Raw genomic sequence first — 17,502 nt, forward strand, 5'->3', positions numbered from 1 at the left:
GAGAAAGGCCTATTCCTCCACTCCCCGCCCACCCTACTGAAAGCAGCCCCCCATTCTACTACCCTGTTTCATGTTTTCACAAAGAATCACTACTGGAGAGTACCGTGTTTATTTATTTTAACCTGTCTCATCCCTCCCCTTCCCCTACCCCACGCACGTTCTTGAGAGCAGAGACCTTGCCTGTCTTAATTCGGTATCATACCCCAGACTTACACGTGGCGGGGAGTCAGCAGAGCCTCTAACAGCCTTGTGTTAAATAAGTCTGTGGACCAAGCAGCGGCTCCTCAGCTCCACGATGAAGACTGGGCTGGGAGGAGCCTACACTTGGAGGTGAGACGGACCCACACTTCCAGACTTCCAGCACACTTCCAGAGTTCAAAAGAACTGCTGATTGGCTGCTTTGGTGGAGGATGTTCCTCTTCTGATCGGAGTTTGGGAAACAGGGTTGAAACTAAGGCACTCTTACTGAGGCCGCTTCCTAATGCCCACTCATAAGACGGTGCTCTCTCTCTATCACCAAACGGGGGTCACGTGCTTTGTTGGGGGACGTCGGTACAATCTGGCGGCACGATACCCCCAGCCGCGTGGGCCAGGACTAGGTGTCCCGCGGCCAGCCCCCAGCAGCGGCTGCCCTAGCCCTGTGCGACCACCCGCTGCTGGATCCACTCGCTGCAGCCCAGCCCGCGCCCCCCCGTGCGCCCTTCTCATTGGCTGAAGGCATCCCCCCTGAATTCTCATAGGCTGTCGCACTTTTCCTCCGCCCCCCGCACGGACCGCGCGCCGCGCCAGCCAAGGAAGCTGCTCTAAGTCCGGGCCTTGGAGCAGAGGCTCGGCTCGGCCCTGAGAGAGGCGCGGAGCGCGGGGGCCGGGGGCCGGTGTTCCCACCCGGGGACGCTCTTGTGGAGCCGAGCCCGGCAAATGGGCGCAGGAGGAAGAGAGCAGGGAAATGGACTGCTATTTGCGCCGCCTCAAGCAGGAGCTGGTAAGAGCACAGCAGGCGCCGGGGGCCGGGAGGACTGCTCCGCCCCGACGGCACCTGGCCCCCGCCCCGGGCCGGCCGGGGAGCTGGGAGTATTCGGGCGGGGGAAAGCCAGAGAGGAGGGGACGGGCAGACAGAAGGCAGGGCCTGTCCCGAGGGAAAGGGCCGCGAGGAAACTTGGAGCGAAGATTTGTGAGTGAGGCAGACGCGAGCAAGTGACGGAGACCTAGCGACCCCAAACCCAGACTGAAATGCGCCCAGGGAAGTCGCTGGAGAAACGGGGGCACACTCCCAGACGGACAGACGCGCGGGAGCGGGACGCCCGGGCCGGCTTCTGGGGCCGCTCGGGGCGCCGTGGAGCGCTCGGGGCAGGCGGGGCGCGGGGAGCAGGGGCCGGGCGCGCGGGCCGGAGGGCAGCCGGGGACCGCTGGCTCGCGGGGAGCTGGCACCGCCTGGGGCCCCCAGCCCCGCCGGGCTTGGCAGAGCTGGCGCGGCTGCGGGGGCAGGCTGGGCCGGCTGTCTGCCCGGGCTTGTCTGCCAGCAGGGAGGGGGCTGGCAGCTGGAAGGGCGGGGGAGGGCCCCGCGCCGGAGGAGGGGCGCCGCCTGGCAGATAGCGAGCGGAGCTGCGGGGGCCCGGCCAGATGTCGGGGCTGGGCGTGGAGAGTGCGGAGGGAGCGTGCGGAGGCCAGGGGTGCAGAGGTCGGGAGACGGATCTCAGTCTGGGACCCGGGCATCACCCAAGTCGGGGGCGGGGTGCTTCCAAAGCTCTGTGAGGCTGATTCTCGCCGATTTCATATACCACCCCCAACCCCCCCACACACACCTGCCACCTTTCCTGTTCCTGCAACCACCCGAATTCACACAGATATGCACACCCCCCACCCCGGCCCCCGGGCCCACCTCTCTGTCCACCCAACTCCTTCCCGTGTCTTTGCCCCTGCCTCTTTTTGTCCCCTTTAGTGTCTCTTGGAGTGGACCTCTCCACTCCTCACTTTTCTCCCGTCCTCTTTCTTCCCACTTTCCAAAGCCAGGGACACCCAGGCTCCCAACAGCAGACCTGGACCCATGACTCTCCAGATTCCGTGACAGACTCTCCCACTAAGGCCTGTAAACTCTACACTCCCTTCCAGCAGCTCCCCCCCGCCACCCCCGGAAACTTGGCAGCTGTATCTGGGGCCAGTTTGGGGGGGGGGGGGAGGGCAGCTTGCAGAGCAGGTGTTCTCACTGATGCTTCCTGGTCAAGGCTTCCAGGCACTCTTCCTGTCTGTCCCACTCCAGGGTCTGCCTTCTCAGGTCAATGGTCAATTCTCTGGGACTTCCTCCTCAAGCCCTTTTTGTGGTGACACACAGATGGTAAAGTTACCCAGAGAAATGCTGCTTCTGGGAGGGACAGAAGAGTCTCCACCGTGTTCCTTCCCACCCTCATTTTCACATGCTTCTCGTGTCAGTTTCAGATGGTCAGCCCCAGTCCACACATACACAATTCTGACTCTTCCCATTCATTTGTCCAATACCAGAAAGAAAGGTCAAGGTCATCACAGATAATGTCTGAAGTCCAAGGCCCATGCTGAAAAAAAGAGAATCGAATAGAGTCCTCTTTTTATGCTTGGAATCTGGGACCACACCACCCACCTCAGGATATGCCTTAATAGAGGGTTTGTGGGTGTTCCTGGCATAGGCTTGAATTTTAAAATCCTACTGATTTGCATTTTTTATAGCACCCTAGGTGGGAGGGGGGGTGAGGGGAGGAAGACAGTCTGTGGATGCCAGGAGAATAAAAAAGGCAAATAGGAATCTGCACTGAACTGAGCTCCAGGTCTTGATTTGCACCCTCTCCTGCCAAGGACTTGAGCCCCCAGTCCCCGGGAGGAGGAAGGGGAGAGGCTGAAGTCACTGAGCTCCCCATTAGCTTTCATTTGGCCCTTTGTCTGAGCAGCTTCAGCCTTTGACTCCCTTGGCGAGGAAGCCAAATGCCTGGCCTGGGGCCCAGAATGACACTCAGATGGGAGAGTTCTGCACCCTCCCCCCCCCCCTTGGTGCCCCGCCTCCTCCCCGGTGCCAGTCTGCCCAGAAGTGAGACAGAGCAGAGTGACAGGCAGAGGTATTAGAGTCTCACTCACTCCCTGACACCTCAGCCCAGTGCTTAGGTAGCTGAACCACATCTCAGTGCCTCAGTTTTGCCAATGGGAGTAAAGAAGAAAGTAGAGCTGAGTTAGCCTGTCTGGGCCCTTTGGCTCCTCTAAGGACTGTGGGGATTGAATTCAGTGCACCTTGGTTGTGACTGGGGTGGAAGGTTCTTGCTTTTTATACCCCAGGTCTGTAACAGGCATACAGTCGTTTTATGTCATGAGCTGGTGAGGGTGGGGGCAGGCAGTAGGGCTTGTGTGTTTATCCTAGGCAGAATCTTCCCCACCGCCACAGAGGAAGACTGTGTGTTGCCTGGCTTTGTCCTTAGGTTAGTAGATGCCCAGGAAGGACACTCATGTAATACTTGTCGAGTTCTACATTCATTTATGCCACTAAATCCCTTCAAGAAGCCTGCGTCCTACAGACGCTGGGTTAACCTGCTGGAAAAGGAAACATTAACAGGTCGTAAAATAATTTTTGTTAAGGGTGTTCTGTGGCCCTGTCCTTGGCTCAGAAAATCTAGATGAGAAAAGTGTGTTCCTGAAGACCAAAGTAACAGAATTCCTTAATTTCGTGGAGCAGAAAATTCACACTGTAGGGGCGTCTGACTTGGGCTCAGGTCATGATCTCACAGTGTCGGGCTCTGTGCTGACAGCTCGAAGCCTGGAGCCTGCTTCGGATTCTGTGTCTCCCTCTCTCTACCCCTCCCCTGCTCACACTCTGTCTCTGTCTCTCTCTGTCTCTCAAAAATAAATAAAACATTTAAAAGAGTTAAAAAAAATTGCACTCTAACAAGTGAGCACTGTGGGGGGGCGGGGAGGCTAAGGGTTTGGGGATCCTGGCTTGATTAGCTTGATGTCTAGAGAACTGGCCTTTTCCCCCTGCCTCGAAGAGGACAGAGATCAGGTTTCAGGGATGAAATGTGGCAGGAGAGTAGCAGCAGCTGACACACTTCTTCATTAGGATGAGGGGGTCAGGGCTGCAACAACCCAGCAGGGAACATATCTCTCTCCCCTCCAGCCACCACAGAGGGGCCCTGCACGAACACAAGGCCTTGGGACCAGCTGTTCCTACACACTCCTCCCTTGAGGGCTTCCAACAAATGGGGTAGACACAGAAACACAGAAGAAGCAGACATAAGATGCTTACAGGGTTTGCCTCATGAGTCAGTATCAGTGGAAAGCAAATAGAGTGTGTAAAGGTTGGGTGATAGGGGCTCATGAAGTCCAGACATGCCAGGAAGGCTTCCTGGAGGAGTAGGAGGTTGATGGAGGCCACCTCCTGCAATATCCGTCCTAGCTTAGGCATGATGAAGCAGCAGAGGGGCTTCTCTTGGCCTGGAGAAGGTCCTTCTAGAACAACTTGGTATTCCTAGAAGGCAGTTACCTGGCCACAAGGTCAGGAGATTCTGACATGTGGAGGAGGACCAGGACCTAAAGGCAAGAAAAGGAGCAAAGAAAGTGATGAAGAGATATGGGAGGAATAGCCTTCAGTTCTCGGCCTCCTTTGATGTTTAGAGCTGGGGTCGGGTCCGTAAGCGAGGAGTGTGGAGCATGGGATTCGGGGGCAAGCCAACTTGAATTCCATCCTGGCTCAGGATGTGACCCAGGCAGATTACTTAACCCCTCTGTGCCTTGTTTTTCTCATCTGTAAAATGGGTTTTTTTAAATACCTACCTGCTACAGCTGCTGTTAAGATTAAATGATTGATGCCTGTCCTTAGCACATAATACCACACACATTGTGTTGTAGGCGCTCAGCAAACACTGGATGGATTGATCGGGCTGGTGTGCATGAGTCATTCATTCACAGAACACATTAATGGAACTTGCCCTATGTTTAAAGCACTTTACCAGACACTGGTACTGTAGTTACAAATATAAACAGACACAGATTCCGCTTTCAGGGAACTCGTAGTTCAATAGGGGAGATGATGATGATGATAATAATAATAATAATAATAATAATAATAATAAGTGTTGATGTTAACATTTATTGATATGCTAGACATATAATGTATCATGTCACTTAATTGCCAAAGCAACTTGGAGACGTTGTACTTCCATTGTTCTCATTTTATAAATGAGACATGGGGAGGTCAAGTGACTTGGCCAAGGTCATCGAGCTGGTACGCAGCAGAGCTAGGGCTCAAACCCAGCCAGCCTGACTGCAAAGCTTGCACTCGTAACCCATGCATGCATGCATGTGTCCAGCAGAGAGAGGGTGCTTGCTACGTGAGAAGCACGAGTTCAGTGCTCTGAGAAGGGAGAAATGACCTCCAGCCAGGGGATCGGGAAAAGCTTTGTGGAAGAAGTAGCATTTGAGCTTGACCTTGAGGGATAAGCAGGGATGCGAAGGGGAGGAAAACCGCATTCCAGGCAGATCATGAAACAACAGGAGTGAAAGGCACCAAGATGGAAGTAGCAAGGACGTCCGGATGCCTTCTGGCGGGGATGTTCGAAGACTACTTCCGTCTGGTAGAACATAGGGTATGTGCTGAGAAAGAGTGAGCAACGGGGCTGAAAGAGTTGTTGAGAGCAGTCTATGGGGCACCTTGAATGCCATGCTAAAAAGTCCGCTCTTCCCTCTATGCACTGCAAGAAGCAGGCCGAGAACAGTGCCCTGGGATCCAGGAGGTGGGTGGTCTGGGGCGGAGGGTGGTGGGTGGGGGGAGGAAATGGAGGCAGAGGCTGAGTTAGGTGGTTATCACAAGAGCCCATGAAGGAGAGTATGAAGGCCTGAACAAGAACGAAGAGGAAGGTTACTTCTGGAGGCCCCCTGGATGCCCTGGACTGCCTGCTTTGGAGAGGAGCTAAAGCTGTCAAGGGCGAAGGGCGTGGTGAGGCTGAGAGGCAAGCTCCCCGCAGGGCGAGACTGGGCCCCTCTCTCCACGTGTCTGCCTCTTGCCCAAGCGCACGGGTCCCTGTAGATGGTTCCGTCGAGAGCAGGCTCACCCATTTCACACTTCCTTCTTTCTTTACCCTCCTCCCTCCTCCAGCTCTTTGGCACAGTTTCTATTTTACCTTCCTGTCGTGCGTTCCCGCCAAGAGCAAGGGACTGTGAAGGTCCCTATTCACTGGACTGCAGAATGGGCCACTTGGCAAAAGCGGGGCCTTTTCCCGTTTCCGGCCCTGAACCTCCTTGTAGCTTCCAGAGGGGCTGAAAGGAACTGTGTGGGGATCTTGTGAGTAATGGGGGTGGGGGCAGCGAGGCAGGGCCCACTGCCAGGTCCGCGGGCAAAGCTGGAGCCCGCGTCAAAGGATTCTGGCTGAGCGGGGAGAGGGCGTGAGATGGACGGATGGAGGGCGCAGCTGTGGGATCAGTCAGGGGCCTAGGAGAGGGCTTGGGAAGGTTGCCGAGGATGCTGGTGTCACTTTCCCATCCCCATGCCTCCCATACCACAAAGGCCCAGCGAGTGCCAAGGGGGACGGTGCTGTCCATGGGCAGCTGACCCCGCACTACCCCTACCCCTCGAAGGCTCAGTGCTGCAGGGCCAGGATGGCGGGGTCTGCTTCCTGGCGGCATCTTCCCCCTCAGCTCCAGACAGACAGTGCTTTTTCCTTCTTCAGATGATTCAATGAAGAGGCGCTGTCAGTGGAAAGGAACTGAATTAGGTCTTGGAGTCCCTCCAAGACTTCGTGCTCTTCCTCCCCGTATGATGGTAATTGCACTTTGCATGTCAGATTGGCTATCCTGGTTTCTTCTCACAACAACCCCGCGAGGCTGAGAAGTCAGATCGTGATGACTCGGAAAGCCCACTGGGCTGGAGCAAGAGGGCCAGGCTTGGGGTCCCAGTCCTCCCAGGAATCCTTCCCAGTTTTGGAACTCCAGGCAATAGATCCACATTTCCACCAGGGGCGCTCAGGATGACATTAAGATCTGATACTCAGATGAAAACCTTTTCGTTTTAGATCCTTACTCTCTGTTTATGGCAAGTGCTATGCGTTTCCTATAAGTTCCTACAGAAATGCATTTATGTATACAAACAGATTTATGTAAAGCATTAAATGGGAGACTAGGTGATGAGGAGATATGGTGAAAACCACGCAGGAAGTCCAGGGAAGAATGTCGAGGAAGAAAACGAGCATCTCGGATCCCGTTTCTTCATCCATAAAGCAGGGTCACCAGCTTGCCAGAGTCACCGTGGGGTCCGGCAAAGCACGACGGAAGGATGCACACCGCATACACACGGGGGATCAGCATTTCACAGCCACAGCCCTCTGCCCGAGGTCATGCGGCCCAGTTAGGCAGCTAGGACTCCCCTGGGGCTCCTCACAAACGCCAAGAAGGTGCCCAGCGCCCATCCAGCTGGATTCAACTGCACCAGGAGAGACTAAAGTTTGACATGAAGACCATATTTAGAATGAAACATTTTGAGGCCCAGGAGGTGCTGGGGGGCTAGGAGGTGGGTGGTGGCGGTTGTGCTTGTGAGGAGGCCTGCGAGGAGGAAAGAACTTCCGTGGTCTTTCTCTGCAAGGAGCCCCACACCCGTCTCTGGGATATGCTGTCAGGGGCAGTATGTTCGATGGTGGAACAGGCCAGCTCCTGCGCCTGCGCGCGGCAGTGAATGTGATTGGGGGTGGGCACGGGGGCGGGGGGGGGGGGTGGCTGCTAGACCCACTGCCACACGGACTAATCAAACCAATTAGATCCTCTTAGGACCTGTCCAACCGACCCCTGAGGGCAAGCTGGGTATGACTGGGTCCCTGTCCTGAGGGAGCACCGGAAGCCCTGGCACTGGGAGGCCAGAGAGGAACTCAGTCCCCTACAGCCTAGCGATTGGGATTAGTGACGACCATTTCTAGTTGGGATTTTCTCTGGCTCCTCTCCTCTGCTCCCACCCCACGCTGCTCCATCTTGGGTTCCCGAGGCAGGAGAAACCCTGGGATCTGAGAAGGTCCCACGCCCCGAAGACAGCAGCTTGCCCTCTGGCTCTTTCTCCCTGGGTGACATCATTCCCCCTTGGGGCCAGGAAAGGCAGCTCCTCTCAGTCAAGACCCAGCTGATGCTCCTGCCTCCCCACTTCCCCCGGCCCTCCCCGCTTCCCACACTTCCTCCTTCTCTCGTCCTCCTTCTCACAGCTGCCTTCTGCCCTCAGTGTCAGCACCCTCGCTGGTGGGCAAGAGGATGCGGAGCTTTCCTTTCCTTCCTTGCTCTTCCTTTGGAGGGGGCCGGGGGGAGGACAGAAGGGACAGGACAAGAGCTGCGTTTCTCCTTGATCCCACCAGGTAGATGAATGGAGTCCTGTCACGACTGTGTGTTAAGGTCCACTGAGGAAGACGTGTTCTGGAAGTTCTCAGGAAGTCTTAAGATAACCACCAAAACTCACCTCCAAGCCACGTATAAACACTCATTACGTCACCTAATCTGTCCAGAGCTGCGTAAGGCAGAAACTCCTATTCCCATTTTGAAGAATGGAGAAGTTGAAAAACGATTTAAATAACCGTCCCGGCCACACAGCTGCTGCTATGTGGCAGAGCTGGGATTTGAACCCTGTTCCATTTGTCTCTAGAAACCAAGACCTTAACCAATACAGAATATCATTTTCCATAGGGGTCTAATTTCACCTCCTGTTGACTTGACTGGGGCCTCTGTGTTATGAGCAGTCCCAAATTCATACATACCCACACATTCATTCTCACTGGAAAATGGTACAAAATGTCAGCATTATGTCTTCAGGATTTTTCCATACTGGAAGAGACTGAATGGGGTCATTTCATTCCTCTCACTGCCTCTGACCTGGACTGTGTTCAGCCTTCTGGAAGGATGCCTGCAAGTTCAGGCTTCTCGCCTGTTGGTGAAATGAAGCCTTGAGCGGTGTCCCTGACTCTTTCTGAGGAGTGCATTACTGCCTGAGGGCAGCAGGTCTGGAGACACAGGACTTGGGGTATTCAGTGGTACTCAATAGATGTTTTATGGGTGTGTCACAGGGGCAAGGTGCTAGCTGGGTTCTGGGGAGGCATAACAACGTGTAGATCTCAGACCCTGCCCTCAATGGTAAATGCTCAGTGAATGTTTCATGAGCAACTGAGCACTGAAACGTGGAGGCGGGGGGAGGGGCTGGGCCGCGTACAGAAGTAGCACGATAGACAAAGGCACTTGGGGTGTCACTGATGACGTTCTGACAGCAGCAGGGGGTATGCATATGGGAACAGTGACATGCTTCTGAGTGGCAAGTGACAGGATCACAGGAGTGTGGGAAGACTGAGCTGGTGGCCGGAAGGCCTTCGAGGAGGGTTCTGCATTCCAGGAGATGGAAAAGCAGATGTGAGACCTCTGGGGACAGGAAGAGGGGCAGAAGGTGGAAACAAAAGCCAAACGGGACTCTGAGGTCCAGGTTGGGGTGACAAGGAAAGGGGTATGAGAGAAGGGGCAGAAAAAGGGAAGTCAGAGAAGCAGTTTGCGGGAAGGGACCTCAAGGAGGTTGGTTTGAGGCTTAGGGTCTCCTCTGACTCTGCCCTGGGTCTTCCCAGCTGCGCTGAAATGCCTCCAAAAGGAAGGTCTCAAGAGGCCGGAAGCCAAAGAGGTCAGAGCAATGGGCCATTGGCAAGCGCAGCCACCTCACAGGCTGTCATAGCTGCCACTCCAACGGAACCCGCTTCTGGGGTGGGGGGGGGGAGGGTCTGGCAAATCCCAGGGTCTCCAGGGCTCCCACCCACCACACTCAGCTGAGGCCTCCTTGCCTTCAGGGACACTCAGTCCTCCAGCTGCTTAGTGCTGCTGGCTCAGGAGAGCCTGGCCTGGTCCCCTGCCCCTGCCCCTGCCAGGGTCGGGGTTGCCAGGTGAGGGTTTGACCGCAAAGCCTGAGAGTGTCAGCTGCCAGTGCAGTGCCTCTGTGCCCGCCCTCCCAATCCCTCCACCCCTGCACCCCGTGGGCTTAGTTCTGTGCATTACGACCAGGCTGGGCGGTAAGATGATCCCCACGGGTCTCTGGGGGGCTTAAGAAACAGATGGTCCCCTCACGCGAGGGCTTTTGCTGTTGGTAACACGAGCAGATCCGGGGAGGGAGCCGTCAGGACGAGGGCAGCTTGGGCCGTGAATGTTATCAGACCACGCATCCCCTGCCCGCCTCCAAACTCGGCCCTCACCCAAGTCAGCCTCTCAGCCCCTTCCAGCTGGCACCTGGGACTCGTGCCTTCGACACCCGCAAAGGGGCTGGAGGGCTGGCCCCCAGGGTCCCCACTCTTGGCCAGAGCGGGGCAGCCACTTGGGCTGAGAAGGCAGGAAAAGCACCGGAGCCAAGTGTAAGTGCAGCTGAGAGGGGGAAGGCAGAGAAGGGCCGGGAAGGGCTTCTGCACACAGGAGCATCCTGGCCTCCTTGTCTCTCTCCTGAGCGGCCAGATGTGCACAGCAGTGAAAGGAAGCCCCCGGCCTAGCCTTTTCCTTCGGGAATCTGAGCTCCTTGTCTTGCCCTCATGTCCTCCAGCCTCCTCCAGCGCCCTGGGGAGGGCAGAGTAGCCTTAAGGCCCAGCTCCTCTGTCCAGCCATCTTGAGGCAGGCAGTGCTTGGTATATAGCATTTGGAGCAAGGTGTCCTGTGTCCAAGGCCCAGCGATATGACCTAGATGACCTTAGGCAAGTTACTTCACCTCCGCCGTGGTTAACTCACTAAAATGAGAGCACTAATGGCAACCTCACAGGGTTTATATAAAGATCTTAAGACGTGATGTGCCTAGAGCAGGTAGCTCAGTTCCTATTACATAGCGAACATGCGCAAACTGCTCTTCTCGTGGCCATGATCATCGTCATCGTCATTGTTGTCTCAAGGAGGCTCGCAAAGAGGGCGCAGCACCTCGTAAAAAGACAAAGACGGCCACCACCATTTCGCGCATCCTCTTGCATCTGTGTCGTCTCAAGCAAGCTACTCACACGCCTCCGTTCCCTCATCTAGTACTAGTCACTACCTCATAGACTAGTTGGGGAGATTAACCACAGATCCATTTATATATGTGTCTGGCCATATGGGCGTTAAGATTCCTCCTCTCCCAGCTCCCATCTGCACTGCACTGGGCCCTGTGGAGGTGGGGTCAGTGGAGGGCTGGAATGACCCCAGAGGTGTATGTTTGGGCGGGCGTCTAGGTTCAGGGCCAGTAAGGGGCAGCGCTTCCCCAGCCCCCCGTGGCTCATGGGCCTGTGCATTTCTGTCCCCTGCAGATGTCTATGAAGGAAGTGGGTGATGGCTTGCAGGATCAGATGAACTGCATGATGGGTGCGCTGCAAGAACTAAAGCTTCTTCAGGTGCAGGCAGCACTGGAACAGCTGGAGATCTCTGGAGGGAGTCCTGCCCCAGGCTGCCCTGAAAGCCCCCGGACACAGCCCCAGGCCCCTGCCAGGCCCACGGCCTGCTCCTCCTCCAACCAACCTTTTGGCACGAAGTTTCCGTCCTGTAGGAGTGTCTGTGGGAGGGATCTGGTCCCCCTGACCAGAGCACAGCTCCCAGAGCACCAAAGCTGTGCCCAGCAGGGGCCAGAGCTGGCGGAACCGGAAGACTGGACCTCCACATTGATGTCCCGGGGCCGGAATCGACAGCCTCTGGTCCTAGGTGACAATGTTTTTGCGGACCTGGTGGGCAACTGGCTGGATTTGCCGGAACTGGAGAAGGGTGGGGAGAAGGGGGAGGCAGGGGAGCCCAAGGGGGAGAAGGGCCAGCCCCGGGAGCTGGGCCGCAGGTTTGCCCTCACAGCAAACATCTTTAGGAAGTTCCTGCGCAGCGTGCGGCCTGACCGAGACAGGCTGCTGAAGGAGAAACCGGGCTGGGTGACACCCACGGCCTCGGAGCCCAGAGCCGCCCGCTCACACAAGGTCAAGAAGCGGAGCCATTCCAAGGGCTCTGGACACTTCCCCTTCCCGAGCACTGCCGAGCCCAGAAGGGGGGAAAGTCCTTCCACAAGCTGCCCCAAGGCCCTGGAACCCTCACCCTCTGGCTTTGATATTAACACAGCTGTTTGGGTCTGAATCCTAGAGACAGAACGTTGACTGAACCCAAAAGGTCCAGGTCCCCAGTGCTGGGCCCTGGGAAGGATGGGGAGAGGGGGGCGGGTGCTATGGCTTTCAAAAGCCTAACTCTGGGTTCCTTTTTCCCAGGAAGGAGGGAAAAGAAGCGAGAGTGTCTGGAGTAGGACTAACAGGCATGTGGTTGGTAGAGGCTGTGGTGGGGGCTGGCTGGTGGGGAGATGAGGGTTCCCGGACTGAAAGAGAGATTGAGAGAGTGGTGCTCACCTTGGGGCTGCAGGTGATGAGGGGCATGGGGCAGGAGACCAGGAAATTCTTACATTCCTTCACTGCCCCAACTAAACATTCTGTATGGATTAGGGCACTGGGGCCTCATGTTCCCCTAGAAAGGCCCCCAATAAAGACCTTGGCTCCTGTGTCCCCAACCTTATAACCGCTGGCATCCCTGGCAAAGCACTGCTCCAGGCACAGGCATGAAACCCCAGCCCTCCTGGGATAGGGATCAGCAGAGAGGAAATTTCCCACTCTCCCCTCTCCCTGTTGGCCTTCAAGATTTCAGCCCATACCTGGATCCTGGGAAATGGGCCTAATAAGGAGTGTATGTGTAAGGAGTACTCGAGGGAGCCCTATGTCTTTTCAAAAGCACAGGAAAGATATCTGTATAGCACTTTAAAGTTTGAAAGCCTTTTCATATCCCATATCCGTTATCTCCTTTTGAGTAAGCAAGTAAGGCAGTTTAGCCCCCTTTTCCCGATGAGGAAGCAAGCTTAGATATGCCACCTGCGGGCAGGTGGCAGATCAGCGCAGGGCTGACCCAAGGGCTGCAGCAGGGCCCTGGAGGCACAGGAGCTCCTTCCCCAACACCCCGCCTCCAGCACTGAAAGCCCCCCTCACCACCTCCCTCCCCCGCCCAGCTCCGGACGCAGGCACAGGGCGTTCACCAGCGAGGCCAAGGTGGGCCCATAAGAAATACGCCCCGGGTTTTAGATTTCCCAGCTCCACCCCACGATCGGGCGGCTGGGGGAAGGGCGGCAACTCCGCTCCCTACTCCAGGCGCCTAAAGCTTTCCTGGAGCCGCGCACGTGGCTGTCCGCGCCCCCCCCCCCCCCCCCCCCCCCGGGAGCTGCCGGCCCGCCCACGCCCGCGGGGACCGCCCGCTGCTTGGGAAAAGACAATGTGGGTCCCTGTTTGGGCCGGCCCGCCCTGGAGGCACTCCCCCTCTCCCCGCCTCGCTCCTCCAGACTGAGCTCCTCTCCGCTTGATGGAGGGGAGGGGGGGGGGCGGTGACAGCTGCAATTAGAGGCAAGACGCCTTCCCGCCCTGGGCGCATTAACAAATTGGAGAAGAAAAATAACAAGAAAGGCTCTTCCTGCATCCTGGACCCCCGGAGACCAAGCTGGAGGAGGAGGCTTAGCGCAGCAGCAGCACAGCGGGAATTGGGGGGCGGTGGGGATCGCGCTCAGATCCCCACGCAATCAAATCGTAGAAGTTTTTGTTGGCGGAAGCTACGAGGGGAAGGTGCTAATTTCATTCATTTCCTTGAGCGCTCGCTATCTGCCAGGCAGTGTGCACAACTTGTCTTTCAGACTTCAGAATGACCCTAGAAATGATTGTCTTCCCAGTAAGTGGGTGGAAGCCCTTGGGGGTCACATAGGCTGCCCAGATTAGGCTTCTGGCTCATGGAAGAATCAGGATTGTCTGGCCGCAAAAACGGCCTTTCGTACTCTCCCTGAAGTTTGCCAGTTGAGGCAGCGCTTTCTGGAGGAGCAAGGCCCTACCCATCCTTTCTGTCTCCCCACAGAACTCTGATATTTCAGTCCTGAGGGAAGGCCTGTTGGCTGTGGCTGCCTTGGTGATGGTGGTGCTGTGTGCATATGTTCAGTGTGTGTGTGGGGGTGGGTGGGTGGGTGTGGGTGTGGGTGAAGGCTCCTCCCACTGGGTGGTGGTGAAGTCACCAGCTCCCAGTCCGGAATGATTCCGCAGGAAACCAAGTCCCCTCTTGGCCATTCATCTGTGACTCATCTGTTTTGTGGACCAGTCATAACAATCCAGACCCAACTGAACAAAATTTTATGAACATCTCCTAAAGGCCGGGCATCGGGACAGGATCAAAACACAGCAAGGAAGAGGACCCGGTTCCTGGCTCAAGGGGTTCAGTAAGAAGAAACAACTCTTTACCCATCAGTTAGCCAGAAGGGATCCAAGGGAATGAACTCATTTTAACTGGGCCAGAACAAAACCATTAGGAGTGACATTTGCTGGCAACAGAATCCCCAGGCCTGGGGCAACGCTATCACCATCTTTGCGTTCGTTCGTTCACGTTTCCTTCTCGCCTCACTCTGGAAGTGGCTGCTGTTGCTCTTATTCTGCATGGAGAGGCCCTGGGAAGTCAAGCAATTTGCCCAAGGTCACAGCCACAGCGCTGGAATTGAAACGGTCCCGACAGACTTCCGGCCTTGTGCTGTTCACACTACCCCACAAAGTGTCCATATCTGCTCCAAAGCCAAGTCAAGAGCAACAACAGAACCTGTCCTCCCCATATTATCCATGCATGGATAATAAATGGAATGCTTATTGTCCACTGGGGGAATTTTGCTCTGGTCTTGACAAGGGCTGGTAGAATGCCCTCATCACTAGGTCATGCTTTGCTAATGAAACACAATTCACTTACACCCCCTGCCCCGCACCACTAATTTTTCCTTTTCCCTCCTTTTCTGGGCTTTGGTCGTGACAGGATGGAGACTGCATTCCACTGAAGCTGAGGGGAGAGGTGAATGGGAATGTCTGGGGCCTACGGGATGTAGGAAAAGTGTAGGGGTGGGGAGCAGCAGGAGGAGGGGGAGGTAGGGAAGGTAAGCAGAGGGAAATTGACAGCTTAACTCTGCCCCTGGGGCTCATTTTATGGTTAATTAGGACATGCAAATGCCTGTTTGACAGAGACCTGGTTTGTCTCTGTCCCCACTACATCCCCCTTCCTCTCTGTGGGGCAGGGGGCATCCCTGTCTTTCCCAAGTCACACCATTTCCTACAGGGCCTCCCTAAAAGCACAAGCACAGCTTGCATCTTGGGGAAGCAGGGGCATGTCTCCAGCTTTCAGGGTACCTCAGGTCACTCCCCGACCCAGAGTAGCTAAGACACTTCTGCCAATACCATGGAATGAGCACTGCATTTGGGAGTCAGACAGGATTTCTGTCCCTGTCAGCTTGAGCATGTTGCTTAACCTGAGCCTCATTTTTCTTGTCTATGACATGCGGGTAATGCAAGGCTGCTGGAGATTTAAAGGACATCATGCATGTCCTCCATGCAGGAACACGGCAGAAGCTCTGGGCTGGACCACCTGACCTTCAGTTCAGGCACGAACCACGTGTCCCAGAGCAAAACCGCTAAAACAAAACAACAACAACAACAACAACAAAACTTTCATGGAGGCTTGGTTTTCTCTTCTGTTTAAAAAAACGTATATGGGCCCTATTACCTCACAGGATCGTGGCAAGGATCAGAGAAGACAATACGTTTCTCTATTGTAGAGAAGACAACGTACGACGTTTTTGTACGTTGTACAGATATTACCCCGGTAGGCTGTTATTTGCCAAATGGCAAACAACTGACACTTTCTCATGGAGGATGGCGTGTGTGGGGAGGGGTGTGGAGAGGGCCGCAGGGGCTGCTTGAGGACCCCACTGCCCGAGGATGGGCTCTAGGGAACACCGCCAGCCCCTCCTGTACCCAGCTGTCCCTCGCAGTCAACCGCGGGCCCTCACATTCCTGGCAAGGACTGGAGAGCTGAATGAGCCAAGTTCTGATGGCTTTCAGAAGAGTCCAGCCCTGATCTGCTCTCTGCTCCCTAAGGCCTCGGTCGCTAGAGTCTCTGCCAAGCCCCACACTTCACCCCTGCCCCTCCCCTCAGTCGCCCTGGGGACTAGTGGCCTAAAGGTGCTAGTGGCATTCCTGCTAGGATCCCCCCCCTCCGCCCCCCTGGATGGGGTGGGAGGTGCCCCGAAGCCGCCCCTGGCAAGAGGTGTCAGGGGCTCAGGATGACAGGCCTGGAGGAAAGGCCTAGCCAGCCTGGGGGGATGGGGCAGGATCAGGACCCCAGACTGCAGTCACCCCCTTGGTACTATTTTCTTTTTACTTGTATTATTTTTTCTAAACTAAGTTTCACACCCTCGTTCTCCCTCCCCTTCTAGTGTCCCTGCCCCCCAGGTGTCTCTGGAGGCATCCTGGTGTCCTGGTCAGAGAGAGGCCTCTGAGGAACACTGAGGGAGGGGGCCCTTGGGTGGGGGGGGGGGGCGCCTACCTCTCCACACAGTGCTTGGGGCGATACTAATCTGACAAGGGACTGTGACACTTCCCCTTTATGCTGCCTCTTGCCGGGTCCCTGGGTGCCTCAAACTCTGTATACTAAGGCCTCAGGCCACAGCTGCTGCCCTGGCTTCCACTCCACAGAATCCATTCTCTCTAGATATGCCCCTCTGGGCATGGCGCTCAAGAGGACCGCCCCATTCCAGGGCCTAGGAATCACGGCCAAAAACTGGAGGCTTGCTCCACACCTCCACCCTCTCCTGCCCGTGACCGGCTCTGGGCTGTCTTCCCCTACCCCTCTGGTTCTCTCCAGTCCGGGGAAGCCCCCTAGCTGCCTCCAAATGGTCAGGGTGGGCTCTCAGGGGGCACTGCCGTAGGGGGACCGTGTCCTCCCTCCAGGGGCAGAGGTGCGTTCTGCTTTCCTGTTTCTGGCTCTGCTCACCCCCACCCCCACCCGGCCCCGGCTGCTTTCCCTTTCCTGCTGCCTTTCCCTCAGCCCCCTTCCCTTCCTCATCGCCTCTCAGGAGGCCACAGCTGCAAGGAAATGCTCCCCACCTTCCTTCGCCTTCGGGGGAGAATAGGGGAGGTGAGGGTAAGGTCTTCAAGGTACTGTGACTTCATCCTTAGCCGGCCTGATTTGCCTGGTGTCTGGAGGCCCAGCCCTCCCCCAGCAGACTTGCTCCGCCTCCTCTGGGGGCACTGCTCCCCTCCCCCAACCCCTGCTCTATCTTCCAGGGCCCTGTGCTACTGAGTGGCTCTCTGCACTGGCTGGTCTCCGAGACCCAGGTTCCCCATGGCCTCAGACTGGCTTTTTACTCAGCTTCCACCGCAGTTCAAAGAGCACCTCCTCTGTGAAGCCCTCCCCGGGGCCCTTACCTGCGCCTGTATACCCAGCCACAGGAACCCCTTTTAAAATCGCCCTTTCGCATGTTTGTCTTCCCCTCTAGACTGTGAGCACCTCCAGGGTACCAAGTACTCATTACTCATTTCTGTATCTCCCGCACCGAACACAGTCCTCAGGGCGAGCCCTGGGCTGAGCCCGGCTCTTGCGTCGGTAAGGCCCGCCGCGGTCAAGGCCCCCTCAGCCGCTCCCAAGGCCCGTTGCTAGCCCCGTCTCTAAGCTGTTGTGCATGCCCTCTGTAAC

At 56.3% G+C, this 17,502-nt stretch overlaps 1 protein-coding gene across 1 annotated transcript; it reads left to right on the forward strand.

Moving 5' to 3' along the window:
- Window positions 1-797: 797 nt before the first annotated feature.
- Window positions 798-13,939, forward strand: INKA2 (inka box actin regulator 2). The gene is made up of 2 exons (XM_047870221.1): window positions 798-982; window positions 11,259-13,939. The coding sequence occupies exons 1-2, from the start codon at window positions 947-949 to the stop codon at window positions 12,057-12,059; spliced, it is 837 nt and encodes a 278-aa protein (XP_047726177.1). The 5' UTR covers window positions 798-946; the 3' UTR covers window positions 12,060-13,939.
- The last annotated feature ends 3,563 nt before the right edge of the window (window positions 13,940-17,502 follow it).

This window comes from Prionailurus viverrinus, chromosome C1, assembly GCF_022837055.1.
Source record: "Prionailurus viverrinus isolate Anna chromosome C1, UM_Priviv_1.0, whole genome shotgun sequence".
NCBI lineage: Eukaryota > Metazoa > Chordata > Mammalia > Carnivora > Felidae > Prionailurus > Prionailurus viverrinus.